At 34.1% G+C, this 27,409-nt stretch overlaps 2 protein-coding genes across 3 annotated transcripts in view; both read right to left on the reverse strand.

The window, feature by feature from the left end:
• Window positions 1-1,502: 1,502 nt before the first annotated feature.
• On the reverse strand, window positions 1,503-8,159 carry LOC126976127 (heat shock protein 68-like). The gene is made up of 7 exons (XM_050824327.1): window positions 7,967-8,159; window positions 7,404-7,580; window positions 5,637-6,518; window positions 4,913-5,182; window positions 3,249-3,350; window positions 2,846-3,073; window positions 1,503-1,853 (listed from the first exon to the last, which is right to left on the reverse strand). Exons 2-7 carry the CDS (start codon window positions 7,572-7,574, stop codon window positions 1,611-1,613), a joined length of 1,896 nt encoding a protein of 631 aa, XP_050680284.1. The 5' UTR covers window positions 7,575-7,580; window positions 7,967-8,159; the 3' UTR covers window positions 1,503-1,610.
• A 4,995-nt stretch (window positions 8,160-13,154) lies between these two features.
• Window positions 13,155-27,409, reverse strand: part of LOC126976125 (probable 2-oxoglutarate dehydrogenase E1 component DHKTD1 homolog, mitochondrial) — a 40,096-nt gene continuing 25,841 nt past the window's right edge. For both annotated transcript variants that reach the window (XM_050824324.1, XM_050824323.1), the window contains exons 13-20: window positions 24,393-24,495; window positions 23,002-23,159; window positions 20,655-20,811; window positions 19,223-19,425; window positions 18,330-18,450; window positions 17,221-17,409; window positions 13,558-13,643; window positions 13,155-13,349 (exon numbers count right to left, since the gene is read on the reverse strand). In XM_050824324.1, coding sequence (XP_050680281.1) covers window positions 13,239-13,349; window positions 13,558-13,643; window positions 17,221-17,409; window positions 18,330-18,450; window positions 19,223-19,425; window positions 20,655-20,811; window positions 23,002-23,159; window positions 24,393-24,495 — 1,128 coding nt within the window. In that variant the 3' untranslated portion in view covers window positions 13,155-13,238. The remainder of the gene's footprint in view (window positions 13,350-13,557; window positions 13,644-17,220; window positions 17,410-18,329; window positions 18,451-19,222; window positions 19,426-20,654; window positions 20,812-23,001; window positions 23,160-24,392; window positions 24,496-27,409) is intronic.

Consider the following 27,409-nt stretch of genomic DNA (forward strand, 5'->3'; position numbering starts at 1 on the left):
ACAAGGACCATAGAGTACGTCTGCGTACCGTAAGTAATCACTGGCAACACACTGTTTGAAAACCTTCGCCTTCGGAAGTGTTCTGCTTCAGTTTTATTAACCGTGAATATATTACATTAATAATATATAAAAGAAATATATTTTAAATAAAAGGTAATTCAAATTCCTTGTTTTGTTTCACCTTAAGAGCCAGCTTTATAGTTACAGACTGGCCATATAAAAACATGTACGTGGTGAAGTTGTTATTGTGGGAGGACTTTTCTTATCATATTAATAATTTTATTACTACTTATTCAAAAAAAATATATATATACTAACTAGGGTTGCCAACTGTACTATAATAAATTATAGGATTGGATATTTCGAGTCTGCTTACTTATATAGGTACGCAAACCAAAAAAAAAAAACATATTAATTTACGAACGCTCGTTTGGCTAATCAAACTTAGCCCCCTAAAAAAAAATTTTTCTATTTTTGAATTTTCAATATCGCATATCGTTAGTTCGTAGTTTGTTCTTAATTGTTCGCTATAAATAATTGTTTGTTCTTTTGTTGTTTATTTAAAAACAATTAATTAAAAATGGGGGGAAACGCCTACTATTTGGTTCTGGCACTCGCCGGCCGCTGCCGCGGCACGCTTCGCTCGGCTCGTGCGTTGTTTTAACTGTTCTAACATAACCTAACCTAACCAATTTTAATAAATTGCAAATTTAAAAAAAAAATCGAGAACAAACAAATGTTTATAGAGAACAATCAAGAACAAATGGCGAACTAACGATGTAATAAAAAAAAATCTGGGGGGCTAACTTTCTTGAGCTCGTTTAACTGTTCATAGTGTCAAATTGACATTGACAACGTCAGACAGATGTCAAATGTCAAATAAATTTTCAGTTAGCCTTTGTTTTTTTTGAGATGTTATAAAATACGAATAAATATTTAGTACGAAAATTATTGTAATTAATCTGCAAATCGAATGTATGATGCTATAAATAATTCTCTATCTCAAAATGATTTTACCAGTGGGAGGCTCCTTTGCACAGGATGCCGGCTAGATTATTGGTACCACAACGGCGCCTATTTCTGCCCTGAAGCAGTAATGTGTGTCAAATATATATGTATATAATCTGAAGGGCTCCGTAGTAAGTGAAATTATTGGGTAATTGAGACTTAACATCTCATGTCTCAAGGTGACGAGCGCAATGGTAGTGGCACTCAGAATTTTTGGGATTTTTAAAGAATCCTGAGGGGCACTGCATTCTAATGGGCAGGGCGTATCAATTACCATCAGTTGAATGACCTGCTCGTCTCTATTTTGATGATGAATTAAATACCTTTACTATGAATTTCCTGAAAATTCTATATGACTCGCTAAATTATTAATTGAGGCAAGAATCTGAATAATCAATTAAAAACTAAAAAATATAATATGATTGTATTATTGGGTAAAAACTATCGAATAAGCCAAACTATAGCTATAATATATGTCGAATGAAAAACACTAATTTTATTGATATTTATTTTAGTGAGAGTTCTTTGATATTTCACTAAGAAAAAAAGTATCCAACCTAACCTTAAAATTTTTATAAATATTTAAGGATTTCTATGTCTATTTAATCAATTTCTTCAACTCTTGGGCCGGCTGTGCCAGCTCTAGCGCAACCAGAAGGTCCCAAGGCACCGTGTAGCTTCATCATAGCTGACTGACAGACCACCTGGGCACTTTTTAAGTGCTGTTCAAGCTCTGCAGCCGAGGCGTCAGGGTTGCTCTCCAGCCACCGCAGCTGGTTGGTACATTCGGTGATCACTTCATTTTTCTCGCTGTCTGTTAGACGGTTACCAGCAGTTTCTGCAGCCTGATGTATTCAATTGAAATCATTAATATTTGTTTCTTTTGTGTTATCTATAGTAAATCATGTTATTTACGAGGTAAGTCCAGTCCAAGTGGGCGATTTTTGGAATTGAGCGCTCGAATTTTAACAGATTTCTGTTAAAATTCGAGCGTCAAGATTTATTGTCTTGTTATATAATTAATAGCAAGATCAATGCCCTATCAGATTTTATGAAATATACACTTAAATATATATAATATCTGGCAAATATTCGACAACATACGTCTGGGTAAGACGTACTTAAATAAATATGCAATTTATCCAGTGGGGATCCAACCCGTAATCCGTTGCTTGATAGGCAGACAAGTACACTTGATCAGACTGTATCCCACAAATCTCGAGTGATTGCCAATTCCGTTATTAACTGGAAGGCAAAGCCAAATTGGCTTCGAAGAATCTGGACGTCATAAATAGAGCACGGAATACTTCAGGCCGGCTCACATTCTAGCGCTCTACAAAGCGCTGGTCCGGCCACTGAGTATTTTTGTCATCTCTGGTCTGACCTTCGAACGACACGATACATGTCTCAGCATGTGCTTACGGAGTATAGGAAGGTGACCCAACAACTGGCATAGATCCTCCGATTACCAGCGTCTTTTTCAGACGCCTGCAATTGCAGCAGACTGAAAATGCTGCTTCCTAATTTTTGGGACGGCCTGCGCTGGTTAGTGTGGGAATATATCTTTTCAATCTTTCATGCTTGGCCGAATCAAAAAGCTAAGTGCCCAAATATACTAAGGCAAAAATCAAAAGCATATTGGTAGCAACGTGGTGAGGAACGAAATGACGCCTTCGCATTTGAGAGGTAACGGCATTAGCCTTTCCGATACAGATGATCAGTACTTAAATATGCCAAGGAAGTAAAAGCTTTTTTATAATTTGCCTTATTTACTTAAACTTCTTATATTCTACAATTCATCCTCCTCCTCTTTCATAAAAATACGTAATTAACTTACACCTTTACATCCGAACAAATAGCTCTCGAGCTGGTTTCTCAACTCGACGCGTTGTCTAATAGATTCGTCCTCAGCTTTGAATCTCTCCGCATCGTGAAGCATCTTCTCAATCTCTGCTTTGTTAAGGCGGCCTTTATCGTTTGATATTGTTATTCGTTCCGAGCGACCAGTGCTTTTGTCTTCGGCGCTTACATTCAAAATGCCGTTGGCGTCAATGTCAAAGGTCACCTTAAAAGTTTATTAAAATTTATTTTATATATTTTTTTATAAATAAATGATAAGCTTTTATACCATCCAGAGTCAATTATAGGTACTAAAATATTTGGTTCCATAAGACTAAACTAAAAAATTTAGTATACCAGTAGCTGAGAGATAGTATAACATTAAATAAGTCAGTAAGTACCTCAATTTGTGGTATTCCTCTTGGTGCCGGCGGAATTCCTGTTAAATTAAAGGTCCCCAACAAATTATTATCCTTCGTCATTACCCGTTCACCTTCGTATACCTACAAAATAGCATTTTAAAGAACTTGTCAAAAGTCACTACTTTAAGTTGCAATACTTATTGTAGCACTACTACAGTGTAGCACACTACTGAGGAAGGCTTTTTTTTTATAGGATGTGCGGTGGATTGGTACCTACGTTGCTTTTTCTGCCGCCAAGCAATACGTAGTGTACAGCAAGCATTTGTGTTTCCGTATGAAGGGCGCCTTAGATATAGAAATTACTGAGCTACATTCATATGTTTCCAGGTGACGAGCGCAATTGCCATTCAAGAGTTAGGGTCTTCCTGTTCATATCAAACAAAATATATATAAGGTGTTATGAACATTACTAGATATTATATTTATTTTTGATGTAGGATAGAACCTATTGATTCTGCTACGAAATAAATTTCGTTGGCAATTTTTTTTCACTTAATCTAAAAATATAAGTATCGTAATTATAGTAGGATTTACCAAAATATTTTCTTAAGTATACCTCCTGCCAATCTATATTTCTATAGGATGTTTTCAATGCCAAAGTTTCTTTGCAAACCTGATGCAAACCTATATGGGAGACGCTGATAGCTGTCTCATATCATAAGAGATTTATTAAAAAGAAAATGTTAGCTTGGTGTAGTCATGTAGAGCGAATCGGTGAAACATAAACGTATGGCAAATGTGGAAAGAATTGTTCCACTGTTTTGCGCGTGTATTGAAAAGTGGCAAGAGTGCCAAGAATGGAGCCTTTATTTTTTATTATATTGTGTGATTTAACTATTTACTGTAATATACACATATTTCTTATGTTTGCATATGAAATTGCGTCTATTTCTAATACTAACTATCATGCAGATCCTGTAGATGAAGATGCAACTGGAGAGTTGAACAAGGAAACCATGGTTTATAAAGGATGCGTTATTGGATGGTCGGCTAAAGAAGTTACAGTTGTTGGATTAAAAACACTAGCTGTAAGCTATAGAGAGGGTTCGAATCCGCATCGTCCCTTAATTTTGTAAGAGAGTTTGTTGGGGTTTATACGAGTGGAAGTATTGTACCACTGTCTTTGGGTAGGTATGTACTAAAAGAAGCAAGAGTGCCAAGAGTTGCGCACTAGTTTGATATTGTTTTGTGTGATTTAACTCAATACTGGCATTAAATATACACATATTTGTGTTTGTTTACGTTTGAAAGAGCAACATTCAATCAATTCCATAAAATGCTGATATAATACTTAAGTTTGATACTCAACTATAATGCAGATCCTGTAAGTGAAGATGCAACTGGAGAGTTGAATAAGGAAGCCATGGATTATAGAGGAGTACGTTATTGGACGGTCGGCTAAAGAAGTTGGACGAATCACTTAGACGAATTAAAGCACTAGCCGTAATCTACAGAGATAGTTCGAATCCGCATCGTTCTTAAATTTTAATACCATTTAAATTTTTATAAGTGAGTTGTTGGGGATGATACTAGTAGAAGAAGCCGGGTACGTTAGAGTTAATGGAGGTCCGTAGACTTTGTCTATCCGTAAGTGAGACAGGCGTGATTTTTTGTGTGCTTTGCTCTTTATTATTATTACTTACTTGAATAGTGACTGCCGGCTGACTATCGGCATAAGTAGAGAAAATCTTTTTCTGCGCTATAGGTATTCTTGTGTTCCGTTCAACCAATTTTGTCATTACTCCACCAGCCGTCTCAATGCCCAGAGATAACGGTGTAATATCTACCAGCAAGACATCTTGTATGCGCTCATCTTTTGATCCGGTTAATATGGCTGCCTGCACTGCGGCGCCATAGGCGACTGCTTCGTCCGGATTTATTGAAAGATTTAGGGTTTTACCACTAAAGAAGTCCTGGTAAATACAATCAAGCAAATATAACATGTTCGAAGTAGTAAAATGGCTAGCAGTATTTCCTCGTTGTAAGTATACGCTTTTCTTAAAAATTGTACCACTACAAGAATTATATAATATTAATTCCTAGAGTTCCATACTAAACACGGTTACTACTACATACATTCAAATCTTATGGAATAAACAACGGGAAGAACGGACAAGGGCAATCTTTAATCAGAGGCAAAGCGTACGCTTTTGCATATAATAAAAAAGCGTTGCCGTACGGCAATAATCAACAAACAACTTTTTAGTATGTGTTGTCATTTTACGTTGTATATCGGAATCAGATAGCATCGGAATGTATTTAATAAAAAGCGATATTTTGTAATTGATATATTACTATAATATATTGTGTCACGATATATATAAAAAGAGAGATAAGAATAATAATACGCGACAAGAATTTACTTACTTGTAAAAGCCTTTGAATTTTTGGTATTCTTGTCGAACCACCAACCATTACAACATCATGTATTTCTCTTGTGTTCAGTTTTGCATCTTTCAGGGCATTCTCCACTGGTGCCAACGTGTGACGGAACAAATCAGAACAAAGTTCTTCAAAACGGGCTCTCGATATTTTTGAATAAAAATCAATGCCACCATACAATGCATCGACTTCTAAGCTGGCTTCTGTGCTTGAAGAAAGAGTCCTTTTAGCTCTCTCACTCGCTGTTTTTAGGCGCCTTACGGATTTTGCATTGTCTTTTATATTTTTCTTGTATTTTCGTTCAAACTCTTGACTGAAGTGTTCCACCATTCTGTTGTCAAAATCTTCTCCACCCAAATGTGTATCTCCAGATGTAGATCTTACTTCAAACAGGGACCCTTCAGATATTTGTAGTATTGATACGTCAAAAGTTCCACCGCCAAGGTCGAATATAAGTACGTTTTTCTCCCCTTTTAAGTTCTTGTCCAAACCGTACGCCAACGCTGCTGCAGTGGGTTCGTTTATTATTCGAAGCACATTAATACCGGTAATCAATCCTGCATCTTTGGTTGCTTGTCGCTGCGAATCATTAAAATAAGCTGGCACTGTTATAACAGCGTCTTTCACATGACCACCAAGATACGTCTCCGCTGTTTCTTTCATCTTTGATAGGACCATTGAGGAAATCTCTTCAGGTGAGAATCGTTTTTTCTCTCCTTTATATTGTACAATAATTCTAGGTTTACCGTCCTCTGATACAACTTCAAACGGCCAAGTTTTTATGTCTTGTTGAACAGTCGGGTCAGTAAATTTACGGCCGATTAGTCTTTTTGCATCATAAACAGTATTTTTTGGATTCATTGCAACCTACATATGAAGAAATACATGGTATATATAATTTGGTTAGAATTTATAACGATAAATTTGGTAGGTAATAAAACAATATTTTAAAATGTATATAAACAAAAAAAAAAGTGTGCGTGTGATCTTTACGCGCGATTGAAGTAAAACAAAGCATTCGAGTATTGCTAAAGAGCTAGGAGTATTGTTAGATTTTTTGCTATTTTATTTTCTTGGAAACGCTGACAATATACCTCATCTAATAAGCAAAGAAAGCATTTCATTCTCTACCTAGAATAAATCAAAATATGTTATTTAACTGATTAAAATTTTTATTTTATGTTCTATTTATAACTCATTAAAGACCACTTCCATGTTTTAAAATATTCACTCATTAAATAAAAAACTGAAAATAAGAAATTGAAGGTTAGATTATTAATTTCCACATTTCAATATGACGTTGTTAATGAATATTAACGAGTATGGCTGTATGGGCTCAAACCCTTTCCTGTCCTAATGATGGAAAAAGAAACCAAAAACCGGATGGTACAGAAAAGTGACGCCATCTTGCCGTAACGGACTTCCGGTTCCGTTGCATTGTCGTCCAGTTACCTCATAGTCGCGTCAAAAGAAGTTTTACTTCAAAAAGTAATATTTTTTGAAATTTAAATTAATATTGAAAGTTAAACTTATTTTAGTGGGTTAGGGAAAATATAAATAATAATAAGACGGATGCTCGCGCAAAAAATGTTATATTAATTAATATGTATTCACTATATTTAGGACGTTGATATGACATTCTTTATTGACTATTGCATGAAGATATTCAGTACAATATTGGCACACCCGTTTAATCTACATGTTTGAGTCCTTATGACATAATCTGGGTAATTCTGGGTAGTATAAGTTAACCTGGTTCTTAGCAGCGTCGCCGATGAGTCTCTCGGTGTCAGTAAAAGCGACATAGGATGGAGTGGTCCGGTTTCCTTGGTCATTGGCAATGATCTCCACTTTGCCATGCTGGAATACTCCCACACAGGAGTATGTGGTACCTAAATCTATTCCCACGGCTATTCCACTCATTGTTTGCTACAAATTTATCAAAATTTACGATACACTTAAAAGAAATACTGAAAGCATGTAGTTTTTTTTCATAGTAGGATTATTTGCCTTTTGGACATTGCCAATGACAATCTGAAGACGATTTACAAAAAAAATGTGAGTATTTCACACTTAGCAAACTCCACTTTTGGAATAAAGGTTCTTTGCCCTATTGTTATTAAGCATTTTTATTAATATGTATTGTATTCGGCTAATACCATCGTATTCGGCTAATACGATGGTATTAGCCGAATATTTATGATGATAAATTATGTATTTAATTATTTCTTGTTTATGTAATAAGTGTTAAAATCCTATTAAGGAACCAGTACGAGAATATATTTGAATAATACACAATTAAGTACTTTACTTACCCAAGACTTTCCTAAGGCTCATAAAATATTCATTTTTATCAAAATTCTCGGAAGACTTGTGGATTTAATTAACAGGTAATTCAAATTCCTGAAGTTTTAATAAGATTTAATTTGAATTTTTGCCATAATGGTTATCATTATCCTTGAGATTTTTTGATATTTTACGTTAAAAATGAATATATTGCTTTATGTCATTTTGATACTGAGAATTAGCCATCTTGATAAATGTCAATTTGTCAATAGATAATAAAAAATATTATTAATTCTTAATTTTTTATTATTTACGGCCTCGGAAGAAGATATATAAGCTATAATATATATGTTGATTTCCGTCCTTATTTCTCCTCTTATAAAAATAAGTTCTTTGTATATACTTACGTACTAAATAAAACAATGTAGGAATATGAATAAGCCACAGGACTTAACGTACACTGCCAAAAAGTAAATTTACCGGGAAGTGCGTTTTTTTTATGAATTAATCTATATTATTTAGACACGATTCATATATTGGGTGCAGAACCTTACAAACTAATTTGTTATGTATATTACAGACATGGTAAAATACTCTATTTGATTGAACAAAGAGGCCGTTGAGTTTCTTGTATGTTCTTCTCACGAGCTCTACTTTTACCGAACATAATATGGTAGATTCAGCAATATAAAAGAAATATTTATAGTAACGATTTAAAAGAGCTTAATTAAAGCCTAATAAAGTTTATTTGACTTTGACTTTTATGTTTGATAAGAAATATAGTAAATAATAGGATTTTTCGAATGATAATAAAAGGGTTTCTACCCAAAAAAATAACCCTATTTCAATGCTTAGTCCGTCTGTCCATCGGACAAGGTCACAAAAACGCGAGGCGGTATCAAGTTCAAATTAAAATCAAACATTTATAAATGCCTTGAGTATGATGATGCTGTAGAAAAATAAGATAAAATTAAAGTAATGTGCCTAATTAAAAGATAATTTCATTGCAGTCCAATGTTTAAACAATTTAAATGTAAAACCGTTGAACTAACTATGAATGAGACCTACGGACAATAGATTAGCCAGATGTATTTCAAGGCCACGTGGGTAGAGGGGATTCACTTCAAAGGTTACACGCTCAGTCTGGCGTCAGTTCAGTCCATCAGAATGACGGGAGAATTATCGTCTAACCGGTTGACTGACGGACTGATGGTCCAGAATGACATAAATGAAATATTTTTCATCATTCTGTTGTGAATGACAGCAGACTGATGCCAGACTGATCGTGTAACCGCTCGAATCATTCTCTCGTCAGTCAGTCTCCGTCCCCGAATGGAGCAAGACGTGCCAAGTCTGCTGCCATTCCAGACTGAGCGTGTAAGCGTGTTTTTCATTCATCATTCTGGCATCAGTCTTAGCCGGACCAAACTGATGGACTGAACTGACGCCAGATTGAGCGTGTAACCTTTGACTTAGGGACTGACTATCTTTTGAATAATTAATGTTTTCAGAATAGTGTAATAATATTGACACAATAATAATATTGACACACTTCTCACACAAATTATCTTGCCCCAAGTTAAGCATATATAGCCTGTGTTATGGGTTACAAGACAATGATATATTTAATACAATATACTTACTTAAACATACGTAAATTCATATAAACATACATATTTACATACATAAATACATTTAAACATCCATGACTCGGAAACAAACGTCCATATTCATCATATAAATGCATGCACCTACCGGGATTCGAGCCCGGGACCTCTAGCTTAGTAGGTAGGATCGCTAACCACTCGGCTATACAGGTCGCCAAATACGTAATATATATAAAAACGATACAAATATGTATTTATACTTGTCTTAAGCGCCTGATGTGATATACGTGGCGTATATGTGCATATCATGTATACTGTGACTCTTAGAATCGAAAAAAATATAAAGACCGTTTTTGTAGGGAATTTTAAGATCTACAACTTTGGTATGAGGTTTTTTGATAAAACTTACCGTTTTTGAGAAAAAGCCAAAAAACCTTATTGACCTTTGACCCCGAATAACTTTTGTAGCACACATAGGATCGATGGGGACTTTTAAAACTTTACTTGTAATGGTAAACCCCAGGTCTCCACGTATATTTGGCTTTCCGGGAATTTTAGTTATTTTAAATGCCTATATTGACCGGACTAAAACTAGTATTATTATATATTACGAGTAGCTAGCTATAAGTACAAGAGTGAAGTTAATCAAACGAATTTTAACGCCTACAATTAATTGAAAGCAAGGGTGTATTCACGCTCACAAATTGTTGAAGTGTTTAATTACTGTTTCTATTATAATTAACATCGTTAACTTAAGGCTCCTTTCGCACGAGAGCATTGCTTACGTAGGAATAAAACAATTTTGATTGGATTAAAACACGTTTTATTATAACTGTATATTTAAGGTGGGCAAGCTGCTAGTTGCAAATATTCAGATAAAATATTGTATTACGAGGCCCTACATCTATTTTTGGGTTTGTGTTCCGCCCAACAATCGAAGCGATATAGAGCCCTATACCACATCTAAACTATAGCGTCTCTCTAGCCACCTTTGTACCAACCAGGTAATATAGAATCTTATATCAAAAACATGATTCTAATCAGAAAAGGGCATCAATAGACCACAATCTAAAGGCAGAAATTCGTTAAAATGCCGACTCATGCCATTTGTGGTTTACTAAAAAAGTTTAATCTCTATTTAATGACGTTCTATACATATAGACAAATAAATTCGTATAAAAACAAAGCCGAAATATGGAACATACCTCAATTAACATTACACAGTAATAAGCTTCAACTGCTATATCTATACACATAGCCGCATTTACTCCAGTTGTTTAAAATATCCTTGGTGAATAACCAGCAATGTAAAACATGTATTCAGTTCTGATATAATCCAGACAGTGACAGTTGATAGACGACTAAGGAGAAAAGTGTGCTTACATTTTTTTTAATGAAATTATGGGAGGAGGCGGGCGGGACGTTCAGCTGGTGGTAATTAATACGCCTTGCCAATAACAATGCAGTGCCGCTCAAGATGATTGAAAACCCCAAAAAAATCTGAGCGGCACTACAACTACGCTCGTAACCTTGAGACATAAGATGTCAAATCTCATTTGCCCAGTAATTTCACTAGCTACGGCGCCCTTCAGATCGAAACACAGTAAAACTTACACATTTCTGCTTCAAGGCGTCGGTGTGGTACCCATAATCGAGCCGGCATCCAGTGCAAAGGAGCCTCCCACTGGTAATTGTCATTGTCTTCAAGCACACTTTTGCCGTTCTGGTATCAGACTGCGAATTATATGAACTATGCGTATAAAACGTCATTGTATCGAATAAACAAAATGACATTGATCTGACACACAACAAACGCAACACCAAATTACTCCAATAAAAAGCACAATCAACTTCAATACATTTATATTATTATTTCAAATATTGGTTCAGCGTTTCCCTTTCTTTTTCTTCTTGTTGAAGTCTGGTGGATGAAAGCCTCTAGCTTGCAATAGCTCTTGCACATTATGGCACGCATAATAAACATTATCCATTGCAGCATCAGTTAACATATCCACGTTGCATCTGCCTTTCGATTTTCCCTTCTTTATTCTAGGTCCACCTTTCTTGCCTTTCTTCTTTTCACCTTCATCCTTTTCTTTTTTCTTGCCTTTCCCTTTACCAGCCATTTTATAATCACAATTTAATTTCACATTTGAATTGGATAGAAGTTTGTTGTTGCTACGCAGTATTGATCTAACAGTTCTTAAGTTTAAATGCTACGCTATGACTACGCCTAATATCGGAACTTGGGAATATTTCTGTAAAGGACCTAACGCAAATTTTTATAGGTTACAGACAAGGATAAAGGATAAATGTTATTAAAGGATTAATGATAACTTAATTCATATTTTAACATTCCATCAAATAATTTTCTAATAATATTTAATGGGACTTCTTTGCTAAAAATCCAAAATGCACTAAAATAAAAAAATGTAAAATAAATTGATGCTAGCATTATTCCGTATTTTCGTAAACGATTTTCTAATAATGATTGAAGATTATAGGAGGTCTAAGAATTTACTTAAATTCGTTAGCAAAACTACAATCAATCTACGGTATAGTAGGTAGTAAAGTCAGTGACAAACTATGCGGTATATGTATGTGTTATATTAACATTATTTCCACCTACAGGCTGATTTTACTACTCCCATCAATATTAATTTGAGCTAGATACATACAGGTATAGAGGTGGATATGGAAGCAATGTTATTATCATGTCCATTTTATCATTTCTAATAGATAACTGTAAAACAAATAATGTCATTTATAATATAAAGAAATAATTTTTTAAATCCATATATCCACACATTTTCTCGCTAGTCGTATCACGAAACTGAAGATGTTGTTTATTTATTAAATATATATATATATATATATGTGTGTTAAACAAGAACAAAGCAACACATGTACAACTGTATAAAAAATTCTGTACAGTTTAATATTTCAATTTAGCCAGTATTTAATTATATAATCTTTCTAAAATAATGGCTTTGTAAGCTTAGGAGTCTCTTTTAGCTTAAATCCAACAAGTCCTTGTTGATGGAATAATTAAAGAAATTAATTGTTGTGTTAATAATTTCTTTGCTATATAACGGGGGACGCTAAGATTTGTTTCAATGTAAAGCATTGTAATGATATACAGATTTCATAGGGACCCAGCAACAACGCGTCTTAAGTGAGAAAGCGTCTTATACGGATAGGGAAATAAAACGTACTGCATTATATTATTATATTCTAATATCGTTTAAATAGGTATTAATTAAACATTTAGAAATTAAATTAAATACACAGTGTTATTTTAATTACGTGATGTAAAGTAATCACTTACTTTTGGTTTGACAGAAAAGTTTAGATGCATTTGCAATTAAAAGATGTTCACCATAATTTAACCATGCAGTGCGTCTTCGCTTTGATTTTAAGAAGCTGCAAGGTGTCTTATATCGCTAATAGCTGATAATGCCTGGGTGATTGACAAAATCGGAGTTGACTCCTCTTTGTCTTTATCATTCTCAATTAGGGCTCCATTTTTGTGTTATTCACGTTGCAGGGACTGGCGTAAAATGGCGTATTATGCGGGTTCTACTGTATATAGTAAAAAGTACAGAACCAATCTGTGTAATCAATGATATAATCTGGAAATCAGATAAAGTACAAAAACAGTAGTAACGCTTATATTAAATGAAAATAAAATGCATTAAATAATATTGTATAGCGGATCTCGAATGATGTGCTCAACTTCAGCTCTATGAAGAACCGCGGCGCCAACGGCTGGAGTAGCAGCTTCACTTCGACCGGAATAAATTAGCTGTTAACAAGATATTTTATTAAATATTAGTTTCATTATACTAATATTATAATAGTTTAAGTTTTAAAGTTCAGAGTCTCAATCCAATTTAAACAAAATGTTTTATCTAAAGGTACTAAATATCATAAAGAAGTTATGTTTCTGAGGTATAATATAAATCCTGTTACCAATAGATAACACATTATTTGTGAGTGTCCATACACTTTACCTTTCTTCCAAGCATATTTTCGAATCGTGGCTTCACAAAAGTCCACGCACCCATGTTTCTGTGTTCCTCCTGACTCCATATAAATTCTGAAATTAATTATTCCATTAATTTGTTAACATATTTCTAAAGAACCCTATAAAACAAGTAATAATTCTGAATAAATTTACGATTTATAATTATTATATTCTTACACAAACCATGTGCCATGCCAGCAATTCCATTTCTGTTTTATACGAAACTAAAATAAGTTTTGGAAGTATAATATAATCCGTCTACCCAATACAGATATGAGAAACTGGAAATAACGACCAATGGATGTTCAATTGCGATTCAACTGTAACTAGATTATTGGAAAACACGTCGAGAGAGGCCACAATATTGTGGTTTAATAATAGAAAATGTTCCCGTTATTCCTCTAGGAAAGCGGGAGAGTTTCATTACACAAAACGAACTTTGAATGACCTAACCAATGGATTTGTTTGAGGAAAGAAAATGCTTTTTTACACACTTTTTATTAGCTTCACCTGTATGTATATTTGTTTGTAATCGACTCATTTGGGCGCGATTTTTACCCATTTTAAACGGCCAGATTTCGTTCAAACTCCGTAAATTTATCGAGGACAAATGGCAATACATTAATTTGATAAAATTATTCTATTTTTCAATTTGCAACATAAGAATTTTGTTAATTTATATAATTTTTGTCTATCGTCGATAAGGCAGAAATTGATGTTAATTTTAAATTTCAACCTTTAGCTTTAACCGATTTATCTAATGTTAGGATGTTTTCGAATACCAAAGAGAATTTTTTGCTCTTTTTTTTAAACTATTGTATAATATTATACTGAAATGTTATAATTTAAGAAAGATTAATATTCTTTGCACAATGAATGTGTAGAATATCATTTTTTATTATAAAAAGTTAAGTTCAGGTTCAGGCTTAGACATCGTGAATTCCTGTGTTAGTAGATCTTTACGAGGTCTGTTTTTTGGTATCAGTTTCAATAATAATTGTACTTGAGGATAATGCAAAGTTATTGATAAATAAATTCAATTTTAATAGTAATAGATAAGATATTGACATACTTTGACATACTTTTTACACAAATTACCTTGTCCCAAATTAGGCATGTATAGCCTGTGTTATGGGTTGCATATTCATCAACCCAGGACCTCTAGCTTAGTAGGTAGGATTGCTAATCACTCGGCTATACAGATCGTCGATACATAATCGATGATAGCAGCCCAGCATCAACTGGCATAACTTGGACACGAGAAAGAGCCAGAGTGTCAACGCAAATCGCGTTCCACACCAGCGCCCTTCCCCTTGTTCCAGTTAAATTAGATTGAAAAGTTAGCTAATAATTTTACTTTTCAGATAACAGTGACACTGGCAACAACGAAATTAGATGGCATGTATTCTATTTGGGAACTTAACTTATTTTATATAATAATTAGGAACGAGACGAGTAGGACGTTCAGTATACACCCTGCCCATTACAATGCAGTGCCGCTCAGCATTCTTGAAAAACCCAAAAATTCTGAGTGGCACCACAATTGCGCTCGTCACCTTGAGACATGCTAAGTCTCATTTGCCCAGTAATTTCACTAGCTACGGCGCCCTTCAGACTGAAACACAATAATGCTAACACATTACTGCTTCACGGCAGAAATAGGCGCCATTCTGGTACCCATAATCTAGCCGGCATCCTGTGCAAAGGAGCTTCCCACTGGTAATATGAATATAATATATAGATAATAGAAATATCCAAGAGATGGACTCTTGTGTAATGAACTTTCGTGTTAGAAAGTCAATGCATTTTAAAAAACGAATAAGTAATCGAGTTTGATTATAACGCGAATGCAAACAAATATTGTGTATCAAAATATTCAGAATCGAGTCGAAATTAATATCAACTTCATTAATAATTCATTGGTTTTCGTTCAATGTATTGACAACTCTGAGAAAATGTTATTAGCTTATAACTTTTGCTTTATTTATAGGATGTTTATTAGACGTGGACTCAATGAGCCATTCGGTATTTGAATTAAATTATTGCATAAAATTTTATAATCTTTCACGGTCCATGGAATATTATATTTTTTCACTCACAACAAACTTTTCACATTTGTTACAGTATATAAAATGGAAGTCGTTGGCAATATTTATACATATTTATACATATGATTCTTCTGTACGTGTGTTGACAGTGAACTCCTCCTAAGCGTCTGGACCGATTTGAATGAAATTGTCTGATCTGTGTTTGTTCAAGTGCTTGTTTGTTCGAGGATGGTTTAGATTCGCAACTGAACTGCGTCCTAAATGGCTGGACCGATTTTGATGATTTTTCAGAGTGTTCCAGTGAATTTGAGATTGGTTCAGATTCTCAAAACAGTCGACATATAATCGTATGTTAGAGATCTTCTCTTAACGTCAGGACGGATTTTTCAAATTTTTCAAGTGTGTACAGGACATCGTCTGTCGGGTCTGCTAGTATTGTATAAAGTTAAGGCTAAATATTTTAGTTCAAGTAGGTTTATAAAAACTCTTCAATTAAATTTATTTGCACTGCCACCGATTCGTAAAGCTGCTTATGTTGAGAAGAATATTAACATTTGCTATTTAAAATTATTATAATAGGCATATACTACGAATAAGTTTACTGGAATCGTATAGCTAATTATTCTAAATAATCCAGTGCTCTGTGAACCGCTCGATCACCGGCGCTGCGTAGAGACGTCGCTTCATTGTGTGTCTTCTACCACCATTATCATGGGGAGTTTTCCGAAGAGCTGATTCCACCTTTCCACGACGCGCCACAATTTAAAAATATCATCGTACATTTTTTTTAAAGGTCGGCAACGCTCTTGTGATTCCTCGTCGGCGTTGCAAGTATGGGCGGCGGTGATCACTTAACATCATACGGGTTAATCACTTGATGTTTCAGGGCTCGTATGTTCTCCTCTTCCCAAAAAAAGTAATAAAATTTAGACAGAGTGAAGATCAAAATGATTAAGAACTAAATAAAAATTAAGTATCCTATTAATAAAGCTATGTTAAGCACTAACTTACAATTAATAAAAATGAAATTAAATAAAAATAGCCTCTATTCTTCCATAAATTATGTTAACACAATATTTGTGAAATAACATCTCGTTTCTAGGTTTTATAAGGGGAGCTGTAGTGAACATCCAACTTTGTAATATAACATGGAAAAAAGAATCATTAAATGTATCATTATTCCCCTGAACAAACAATTCTATCGCTTGTGTATGCAAGTATATATCTGACTCAACACAGAAAATAATTTAAAATGACGACGTTATAATTTTTTCTCTATCCTTACACACGAGATAGTACTGACTGCAAAAAAATCAGTAGGTACTAAAATAATGATTCGAAATCGTAAAGTTAATCGAAGATTAGGACAGTAGGCAATGGCTTGTATTAATTTGTGTTTACTCTACTGCTATTGTAATTGCATATACAACTTGCCATTTTTCTAACAATCAATTTTATTATCTATAGCCATTATGTGAGCCATTATTTTTAATAACTTCTATCTGTCAGTCGAAGGTTGGCGTACTTTTGTAATTTTCTACTTAGTCAAGGGTAAAATATTTGTTCTACCAATAAACCAGATTATAGTAAGATTTACTCACTTCTAGCATTCCCATATTTCTCCAGCTCCCTTTGTATATCGTAAACTGGAAACGGGCTCAACGATTCAACTCTTACAATAGCGACGTCGTCGATTTTATTCTTTAGTCTCTCTTTGTGTAATTCGTAGTAATGTTTCCCCGTAACCAGAATCACTCGTTTCACCTTTAATGGCTCAGCAACACTGTCACCTACACAAACAACATATTACACAGTGAATGAACTAAAGTATATAAATCTAACCTCACTTCCAATGAGAGCAGGCTATCGGAATGGTACTGTAGATTGATATGATTGTTGATTGTGGGCAAAACTAAATTATTTTGTTAAAACATTAGTAGTATTGTAAGCCATAAGTTCTTCTAAAGTATTTAAGTCAAAATAATATGATTACGATTTTAAAAAAAACGCAATTCACGTAGCTTTGCTAATTTGTATTATTCCCTTCACTGTTTATTGAATGTTCCTCTAAATTTTTCGTCACGTTTCTTTTGAAGTATGCTCAGCTAAAAGACAAACGAAAATGTATGCTAACAGACGTGACCGCGTTTACAAATTGAAAACGTAATAACAACTAATACGTTTTGAAGATATTCATGTTTTATTATTTTTGTTGTAATGTCTGCAGTGTCATAATAAGAGATTTATATCGTCGTACAGAAATTGTAAACTGGGAAAATTAAAACATCCTATGGTATAGACTAATGCTATACACCACTACGGAAAAGTTCAACTTAAATGAAAAATGGCAAGAAACTAATAAATCTTGTATCAGTAAATCCAGACTATTGCTAAGATATCTAGCTTTTAATACTGTTATAACAAATTTGTATTTAAGGCCAATCTTGGGTATAAATTATATTAAAATAACACAATATCTTTAGGACAATAAATATTATTATAACTTTATTTGCTAACTGTACAGCTACAAGTACAAGCCATAAGATATTTTTTTTTTAGGTTATTTTCTCCATTGGCTTAAATTGTGATTAGTGTCAAATATATAAAATCTTAAATTTCCGTAATACATATTAATAGTGTCTCATATCGATGTTGATAAAAGTAAAATCATTGTTTATCATTATTGTATCTAGTTTATTCAAAAACTGACCAATGACAGGCTTGAAGTGTGTGCCTGGTGTAAAGTCCGTCAGAGATGACAAAGCGTCGGGCGAACGAAGCAGTATCTTGGGAGCAACCACTACTAAAGGTTTCCGATAGTTCCGTACAACCTGAAAAATAATAAATGTTAAACACGGGAGTCAAATAATCTTATATAAAAAAGCTAATCTTGAACTCGAATCGTCAATCCATTTTTTATTATTAGCATCCATAATAGTTTTAAAGATTCCAAGAATCGACTACAGATTAAAGTATATTAAAATATGTAGGTATTACAAAAATATAACACATAAAAATTTTTGGGTAGTTAATAGAGCGATGTGAAGATAGATAGATAGATATATAGAGAGTAATAGTAATAATTGAGAAAGGAATGTTGAGGATTAGTCTTATAGATGGGAATGGATTAAAAGAAGATTGACTGCAGACATTTATAAACCTAAGGTTGATCTAGGTGAATATTTCACTGATTCTAGTATAAATTTAAAACGCAATTTCAAAAGGGAAAAATAGTTTTGGTAGATAATCGAATATGTGGTTTGCTGGTAAAAACTCAAAAACTCAAATACTAAGTTTCAACTTATATAATTTACTTTGTGTAAATTGTTTGCTATTTAAACTGATGAAGCAAACAATGTTGTACCAAAACCTAACAAGAAATTGTGTTTTAAATTTATTTTTGGAAAATTGCGTGTCTTAGAAATACATTTCATGACTTTTGTTGGCATTATTATTATTGTTGCACTTACTTGAATCTCAATTCTTTTGTTGGCAAAGTCGAGAACTACGTACATATTGGACTTGGCGGCAATTTCCCACTTATGTTTTTGATGAGATTTCTTATTATTAAGATAAGGCTCTATGAAAAGCCTTAAACTTCACCTGTCTCCTTAGGAGATGGAAATACTGCGCAGGTGTGGTGGGGTTGACGACGTGCAGGCAAACTGCCTCGGAGTCAGGGCTGGTCTCGGAGCTATCTGAGAGCTGAAGGAACCTCTCAACCCTGCAGGAGGAGTGATCTGATGCTGCACCATCGTAGCCATGTGGCAGCAGCATCACCAGTCCGTTACTGCGGACCCATTTAGCTGTTCAAATATTAATACGAATGTAAACATGGACCTACATTATATTTACAATTATATATTTTGGTTAAAATTACATTTCTTATGTTAGTTATCAACAGACAGACTTCGCCTAGATTACGTATCTATTTACTTAATGATTTAATCTAGAATGAAATTACATATTTAATAAATTTTAATATTTATCGAAATTGCAAAGATTTGATGTTAACCTTTTGTTGTGGTTTTTTCTTTATATACAATTTTATTCAATGATAAAAATAATCTTAAATATATTGATGAAAACTTCTTAGGAGAAGCGTCTTACTTTAGAGGAGAAAGTTCTTAAACTATATATATAGTTTAAGAAAGGAGGAGGTTCTCAATTTGTCGGTATGTTTTTTTATGGAAGAAGCGGACAAACAAGCATAGGGGTCACCGGCTAGTAAGTGATCACCGCGGTCCATACTCTGTTGTAACACTAGAGGAACAAGAGGATCTTATAAAGCGTCGAATACGTACGCATGAATTTAAAAACCTACCACACTCAGTTACTTACGTGGCGGGCGAGAATCGAACCGGGGCTCCGTGGTAAGAGTCAACGGTTCAAACTATTGCACCATAGACGCTTTGGAAAATGTCTTAATTTAATAAAACATCAAATAGCCTATAATAGTTGCATGTTTACTTTCATCTGTTTTAAATATACCCTTTACAGCAATTAGCTACTAACTACCAGTGGGAGGCTCCTTTGCACAGGATGCCGGCTAGTTTATAGGTACCACAACTGCGCTATCTACCGTGAAGCAGTAATGTATAAACAATTCGGTCTGAAGGGCGCCGTAGCTAGTGAAATTACTGGGCAAATGAGATTTAACATCTTATGTCTCAAGGTGACGAGCGCAATTGTAGTGCCGTTCAGAATTTTTGGGTTTTTCAAGAATCCTGAGCGGCACTGCATTGTAATGGGCAAGGCGTATCAATTTCCATCAGCTGAACGTCCTGCTCGTCTCATCGTCCTTTATTTTCGTAAAAAAAGCATATCCTCATTAGATGGTTCATAAATGTATAGCTGGCGAAATAAGAGTTTGATAAATTACATACATTGCTCAACTATAACAAATATTATTTAAATAAAAAAAAAAGTTGATTTATATTCACATCCTTAGTAAAATAAGTTTTGGTAAACATTTCTCCTTTTACTAGTCTGTATGAGCTCATAGAATCCACTCTAAACAACAATAGTCACTCACTCTCTCCGGAAGCTATAAAAGTGTCAACAATGATTTGTGCCCCGTTGTAGAAGTCTCCGAACTGCGCTTCCCAAATGTAGAGGTTGTCGGGATTGTGTGACGCCATGCCGTATTCATAGGCGAGCACTGCTTCTTCCGAGAGAATTGAATTCGCTGTCTGAAAAATGTAACAATGGATTCACTGCGATTATTCTATATTATATCTGCAAATCCAACATACCAAATACGGGAAACGAATACTATGGGGTTGAAGGGAGTGGATAGACAGTTATCTGGCGTTTTTTCGCTGCCGATCTTTATTTTTATTTTTACGAAAATAAGGGACGAGACGAGCAGGACGTTGAGCTGATGGTAATTGATACGCCTTACCCACTACAATGCAGTGCCGCTCAGGATTCTTGAAAATCCCAAAAATTCTGAACGGCACTACAATTGCGCTCGTCACCTTGAGACATAAGATGTTAAATCTCATTTGCCAAGTAAATTCACTAGCTACGGCGCCTTTCAGACCGAAACACAGTAATTTTTACATATAACTGCTTCACGGTAGACATTGGCGCCGTTGTGGTACCCATAATCTAGCTGGCATCTATTGTTAAGTGGCGATTATAGAATTCAAGTTCACCTTCGCACGATATCATCTTTTCACAGTGCGATTTTCAAGGAACTTACAGGTGAAATGAGCTTATTATTAAGCTTTGTCTCTCGGGCACTTCAGTTGGTTTTTATCCTTTTGTAGAATATATACTGAGGGAATAAAGGACTGTCTTACGTCATGGGTCGGTCAATCACTCTCGGTCTTAGGATCTCTAGATCATCAGCGAAGTAAGTTTGCAACGGGGTTATGTCGAGTGTAAATTTGATCAATTATTTTTGTGTCAAGATAGGCAAAATATATAAATACAATAAGAAATATTTATTCAAAACAAAAAATGTTTATATACAAGATACGATTACATGAAATTGCAGAGTCCGCTGAATTTCTTGCGCCTATTCTTCTCAGGTCTGAGGCAGTCTCTTTTGAATGGGTGGTAGTTTTTGACGTTCAATAAGTGATTTTTAATCCTATTTTGAATGAAAATATTTGAATTTGAATTTAAAACTGGCAGCGTTACCGCGTTGGATAGCTAGGCTGATCCGTCGACTGAAGTTACTGCTAGTATTTGAGTTTCCAGTAGTGAGGCGCGTAGGCTTAATAAAATGAATTGTATTAGTATTGCATCTTAACCTGACAATGAATTGAATTAAAATCTCTTTATTTTATGAAAATAAAAGACGAGACGAGCAAGACGTTCAGCTGATGGTAATTTATACGCCCTGCCCATTACAATCCAATCCCGCTCAGAATTCTTGAAAAACCCAGAAAATTCTGAGCGGCACCACAACTGCGCTTGTCAACTTGAGAAATAAAAATAAAGATAATAATATTGACACACTTTTTACACAAATTATCTTGCCCCAAGTTTAGCATATATAGCCTGTGTTATGGGTTACAAGACAATGATATATTTAATACAATATACTTACTTAAACATACATAAATTTATATAAACATACATAAATACATTTAAACATCCATGACTCGGAAACAAACATCCATATTCATCATATAAATGCTTGCACCTACCGGGATTCGAACCCGGGACCTCTAGCTTAGGAGGTAGGATCGCTAACTACTCTGCTATACAGGTCGTCAAGATGTTAATTCTCATTTGATAATACTTATACCATATTGCATATACGAGTACAATTATTATACCCAGAATTACTCTCATTTTGATAAGATGTTGTATTAACAAAGAGTCTATTTCCAGCCTGTTTACATCTAATGCGAACGTGAAACATCTCATCAATTCACCAATTTATGTTTGGTAAAAATTGGAAACTCGATAAATAATTCACAAGAACGTCGGAAACTTTTCCATCTTGTGAATAACTTATAAATTGAAGTTTTCTTTCAAAAGATTAGATAAAGATAGGTTTGGGTTTTCAAATTGTTAGTAAGAGTTTAGTATAACTCTAATTTAGAATAAATCAACCTATGAATATGTGAACAAAGTACAAATAAATTAATCTACGCGGTGGTCGCGGGTTTTTATGCACACTTTTACACAATTTATCTTGCCCCAAACTAGGCATAGCCTGTACTACTATGGGTACAAGACAACGATATATTTAATACGATATACTTACTTAAACATACATAAATATATATAAACATCCATGACTCGGAAAAAAAACATCCATATCCATGATATGATTGCACCTACCGGGATTCGAACACGGGACCTCTAGCTCAGTAGTCAGGGTTACTAATCATTCAGCTATATGGGTCGTCATTACCAACCTCCAGGAATCCCTTCTGATTCTCATCGATATGGTTCAAGGGTATGTGAATGCTTTCCGTTTCTTGGTCTACCAGCATCACGTGCCGATGTGAGAAGGTGCCTCTGCCGACATCCTCGCCGCTTAACCGAACATGTCGATCATCCAGCAGGATGGAACCTGCACATTTTAATGAGTTATTCGTAGCCTTTCATCATAAAGTAGAAGACTGCTATCAAAAACTGTTTGTGTAGTGTTCATCTCAATTCCATGTTTCAATCTCGGATTTTATCGGGGTGTCATCGTATCACAGTACGCTACGTCTCAGTTTTGTTTTGTCGTGTGTTCCGGCTCCAGTCATGTTTTTGTCATTGCTGTGAGTATAAGATATAACTAAACATTACTTATTATACTTTTTATGCGTTTTCTCCAATGACTTCTCAATACACAAAATAAGAAAATTATATTCTCAGTCTGAGACAATGTAAGGACACTTTACTCCTTATTCGTGTGTCAACTGTCACTGTCCGAATCAGGTTCTAAATTCAACATACGTAACCTGAACTGAATGATTTACATTGCTGCTTATTGACCAACAATATTTTAAGCAATTGGAGTAAATGCGGTGATGTATAGATATAGCAGTCAAAGTTTATTAAGGTGTAATTTGTGGCATGTTCCATATTTCGGTTTTGTTTTAATACAACGTGATTTGTTAATATTTAGATATATAGATAATTGAATCGCAGTGAAATAGTGTAAAATTTGAATTTAATATAATTTTGTTCAGTTAATTTGAATTGTAATTAATGTATTGACATCAATTTTATTTATTCTATTCTACATCATCTATTGTTGGTAAATGTTTTGTTCAACCTGTTAAAAACTGTAAAATAATAATTATGTATGCATTGTAATTCAATTTAAGCTAATTCAATTTAATTGTGAGTTAACTTTTAACGTATGACATGATTGTTATTAATTTTTTTTAAACATGATTTTTTTTTTAATGCACTACTTTGCTTCTTAATTATGAATGTTATTCGCCTGTAATTAAAATTAGCTTAGGTTGTATTTTTGTCAATGTTATTTTGGTATTTTCGTTGATTAACGTGTTAATGTTATACATTTAAATAAAACACTTTAAGGATTTCATCTGCAGTCCCCCTGAAAACGAGATCTGGAAAGGTCTTGAAACTTAACTAAAATAAAAATAAAAATGTTACTTTTACGCAAAAATCGAATGTAAAAACACAGTTACAATTACACGCGTTTTAATCCTTTTAAAGTGTTTTATTTAAATATTATTTTGTACGTATTAATGTATACTTTGTTGGTGCAATATATAAATAAATTTGTCTTTATGTATAGAACGTGGTTGGTTCTCTCTTAAATAATAATACAACACAGTACCAACAGCTAACGCCTCCGCTGTCGCCCAGTCAATGTCTTTTTCTTGTGCTATTTTATTCAGACGACTCTTCACATAAGTCTTCGCGAGATGTGGATGAATATTCTGAAACAAAATCAACTGTTTTAACACTTTTTACGATACAGGGCCAGAGATTTTAACAATATAAATGATTGATTAACTGAAAATACACATCATAATAAGATAACAAAAAATTTGAATTATCAGTACATTTCCCTTAGATTGTGACCTAAACTTACATAAGTATGACAGAACAGGTATGTGAGATCTCTTTTAACTGTTCTGTGGTAAGTATTCATCCCTACTTTGTGCCTAAACTAGATACCTATCATTATTTCTACACGTCGATATTTTTGCGTAATTACAATGAGATTAAGATAAGTAAACTTAATTAAATAATATATATGTATATAATTTTACATCTCAGCCCAGGGACTCTATAAATTGCCTAGGTATAGTATAGAGATTAGTTCATTTATAGTCAGTCGATCTAGACGACTGTGACAGCTGTGAAAACGTCGAAAATTGAGGTTAACAGTTTACCTCTATTTTAAGCAAGGCACGCACAAAACGACTTATAAATTGCGAGTGTAATACGTAGCTTGTCACGCACAGTAGAGTAATAAACCTGGCCTGTTTTCATCGGCTGTTTAGCAGCAAGAGGCTTTTTCTTGTGCTCGATGTAACATATAGAACGCCATTTGGCTGGGTCAATCTTCTTTTGGATCTGACATATTGGTGCTAACATAGGAGGATACTCTCAATCGATAGACTAGAGAACTCGTAATTAATACTAATAAAAGGTAATTAACAACGTTTGTTAATTTTGACGAAAGATGCCACAAAAGCGAGGCCGGGTATTGTTAGTTCGCCATATTAGAACTGAATAGCAAACAGTTTCGACTAAAGACTTAAATAATTCATTATATCAGCATCGTCTTGCGTCGCGGCTATTAATCTTGTAGGGCGAGCCCTCAAGGGCTCCTGACTTTATGATGTCGTTAATCAAACGCTTAACTTAATTATTGATCACGATTTAAGCTTTCATTACATTAGCCTTAGCAAATTTATACCTCTAGATAGTCTCTTGCTGTTAGACAATCGTGAAAAACAGGTAAGGTCTAATACTTTTGTGTGTGACAAGCTACGTCTTACACTCGCGATTCATATGACACTTGTGTTAGTGTGCGTGCATTGCTCAAAATATAGGTTTACTCTAAACTCAATTTTGTTCGACGTTTTCACAGGTGTCATAGTTTATCTAGACTTATTTTTTTTGAAAATAGAGGACGAGACGAGCAGGACGTTCAGCTGAAGGTAATTGATACGCGATTCTTGAACAACAAAAATTCAGAACGGCACTACAATTGCCCTCGTCACCTTGAGATTAAGATGTTAAGTCTCATTTGTCCAGTAATTTCACTTCACACATTACTGCTTCACGGCAGAAATAGGCGCCGTTGTGATACCCATAACCTAGCCGACATCCTGTGCAAAGGAGCCTCCCACTGGTAAAATGATCTAAGACATGCGCTTCATTGAAGAATTAACAATAAAACGCAAATAGTTCTAAATTTAAATTTCATTATGTTAAGATTATTTATTTTTCTTGAGCATGCTTGGAAATTTAAGAATTATTTTCATAACCATTCAAGATAAATTGAAATTGCTGTACTGACTAAATACATGTAAAAGCTGGCAAAAGTTGTATGAAAATCCATATCTGTCGTGGTTTAGCGACCGAATAAATTACTATATACATCTGTGATATACATAGTAAACTCATATGTGTCGTTTAAAAATGGAACGATCTTTTACTTCGAAACAGGACTACCAATGAGGTAACCTAACAAAGGTTTTATTTAAATTTCGTTGCCAGCCAGTTGGCTTGCAAATAGGAAGCTGTTTACTGAAAAAAAAATACAAATGAACACTTTAACACGTGAAATATTATTAAATTATGGTTTTGAGCCAAAAAACTGAAAAGTCAGACCACAACAGAAAACTTTTCGGTAGGTACTGACTGAAATATTTTCATAGGAAATATTATGTAAATTACTGTTACGTAGTTTCGATCGTCAACCAAAAATATAATCAAGCAGGCAATATATAAACAGTTATTTAAAATTTCATTAAATTTCAACCAGGAGTTTAAAAATTATAACTAGCCAAAGTTTGTTAATTTTGTCACTCACTGACTGACCGATCATCAAAAGTAGGCACGTTTAAAAGACATAGAAGCTTCAAATTTTGAATAGTTAGGATAGAGATTACCTTATAACTTATGGCAGACCCTTAAGTAGGGACTAATTAAGTTCAACTACTTGATATTACATGGATCTCACAACTTTTTAGGGTAGTAGAACTGAGTTGCGAGACTTGTTATGTTTTTGATGGCATTATTTTATGACGGATTTATTAATATATTTTTTATATAGCGCTTTTTTTGACTGGCAGTGGAATTAAATAATGTCTAGACGAACTTCTAATTATACATGACTAAAAAAATGAAAATAGTTAAATCATCGTTTGGTATTCGAATTAATTCCGCATAATTAAATTTAAAGATTTATATGATTCCAAGAATTATTAAGTTGAGTGCAATTTTGAGTGATTCTCTTTGACTTTTACTGCTACTAGGTTGGTAATATTTTAACAGAGAGTACAAGCTATATTAGACTAAAGTAAGATTTACCTAATTAGGTATTCTGTGATCTCGCTCATAAATCTCCGCGAAGTAAGCGACCCTTTGTAATTTTATGTCCTCATTTGTCAAGGACTAAGATTTTAGAATGCCCTTTGTTTCTTTACAGCGTCATGAGGTTGATTTAAAAATAAATTATTTTATGGTATAGAAGGTAGAATATTGATATAGTTCAATTGATTAGGAAAACTTTCTTTAGTAACAGCTCTCCATGGACCAGTAAGAGACTCTCATTGGTAAGTTCCATTCCTTACGAAGGTTAAAACGATGTGTTACAAAACGTGACAAAAATAG

Source organism: Leptidea sinapis, chromosome 39 (assembly GCF_905404315.1).
Source record: "Leptidea sinapis chromosome 39, ilLepSina1.1, whole genome shotgun sequence".
NCBI lineage: Eukaryota > Metazoa > Arthropoda > Insecta > Lepidoptera > Pieridae > Leptidea > Leptidea sinapis.

Excerpts from the sequence above, each read along its gene's own strand:
- LOC126976127 (XM_050824327.1), bottom strand. The coding sequence starts at position 7,574 with ATGAGTGGAATAGCCGTGGGAATAGATTTAGGTACCACATACTCCTGT. Across the intron at positions 5,183-5,636 it reads AAATTCAAAGGCTTTTACAA|GACTTCTTTAGTGGTAAAAC; the intron begins GTAAGTAAATTC and ends TGTATTTACCAG. Across the intron at positions 1,854-2,845 it reads ATTTGTTCGGATGTAAAGGT|GCTGCAGAAACTGCTGGTAA; the intron begins GTAAGTTAATTA and ends TGAATACATCAG.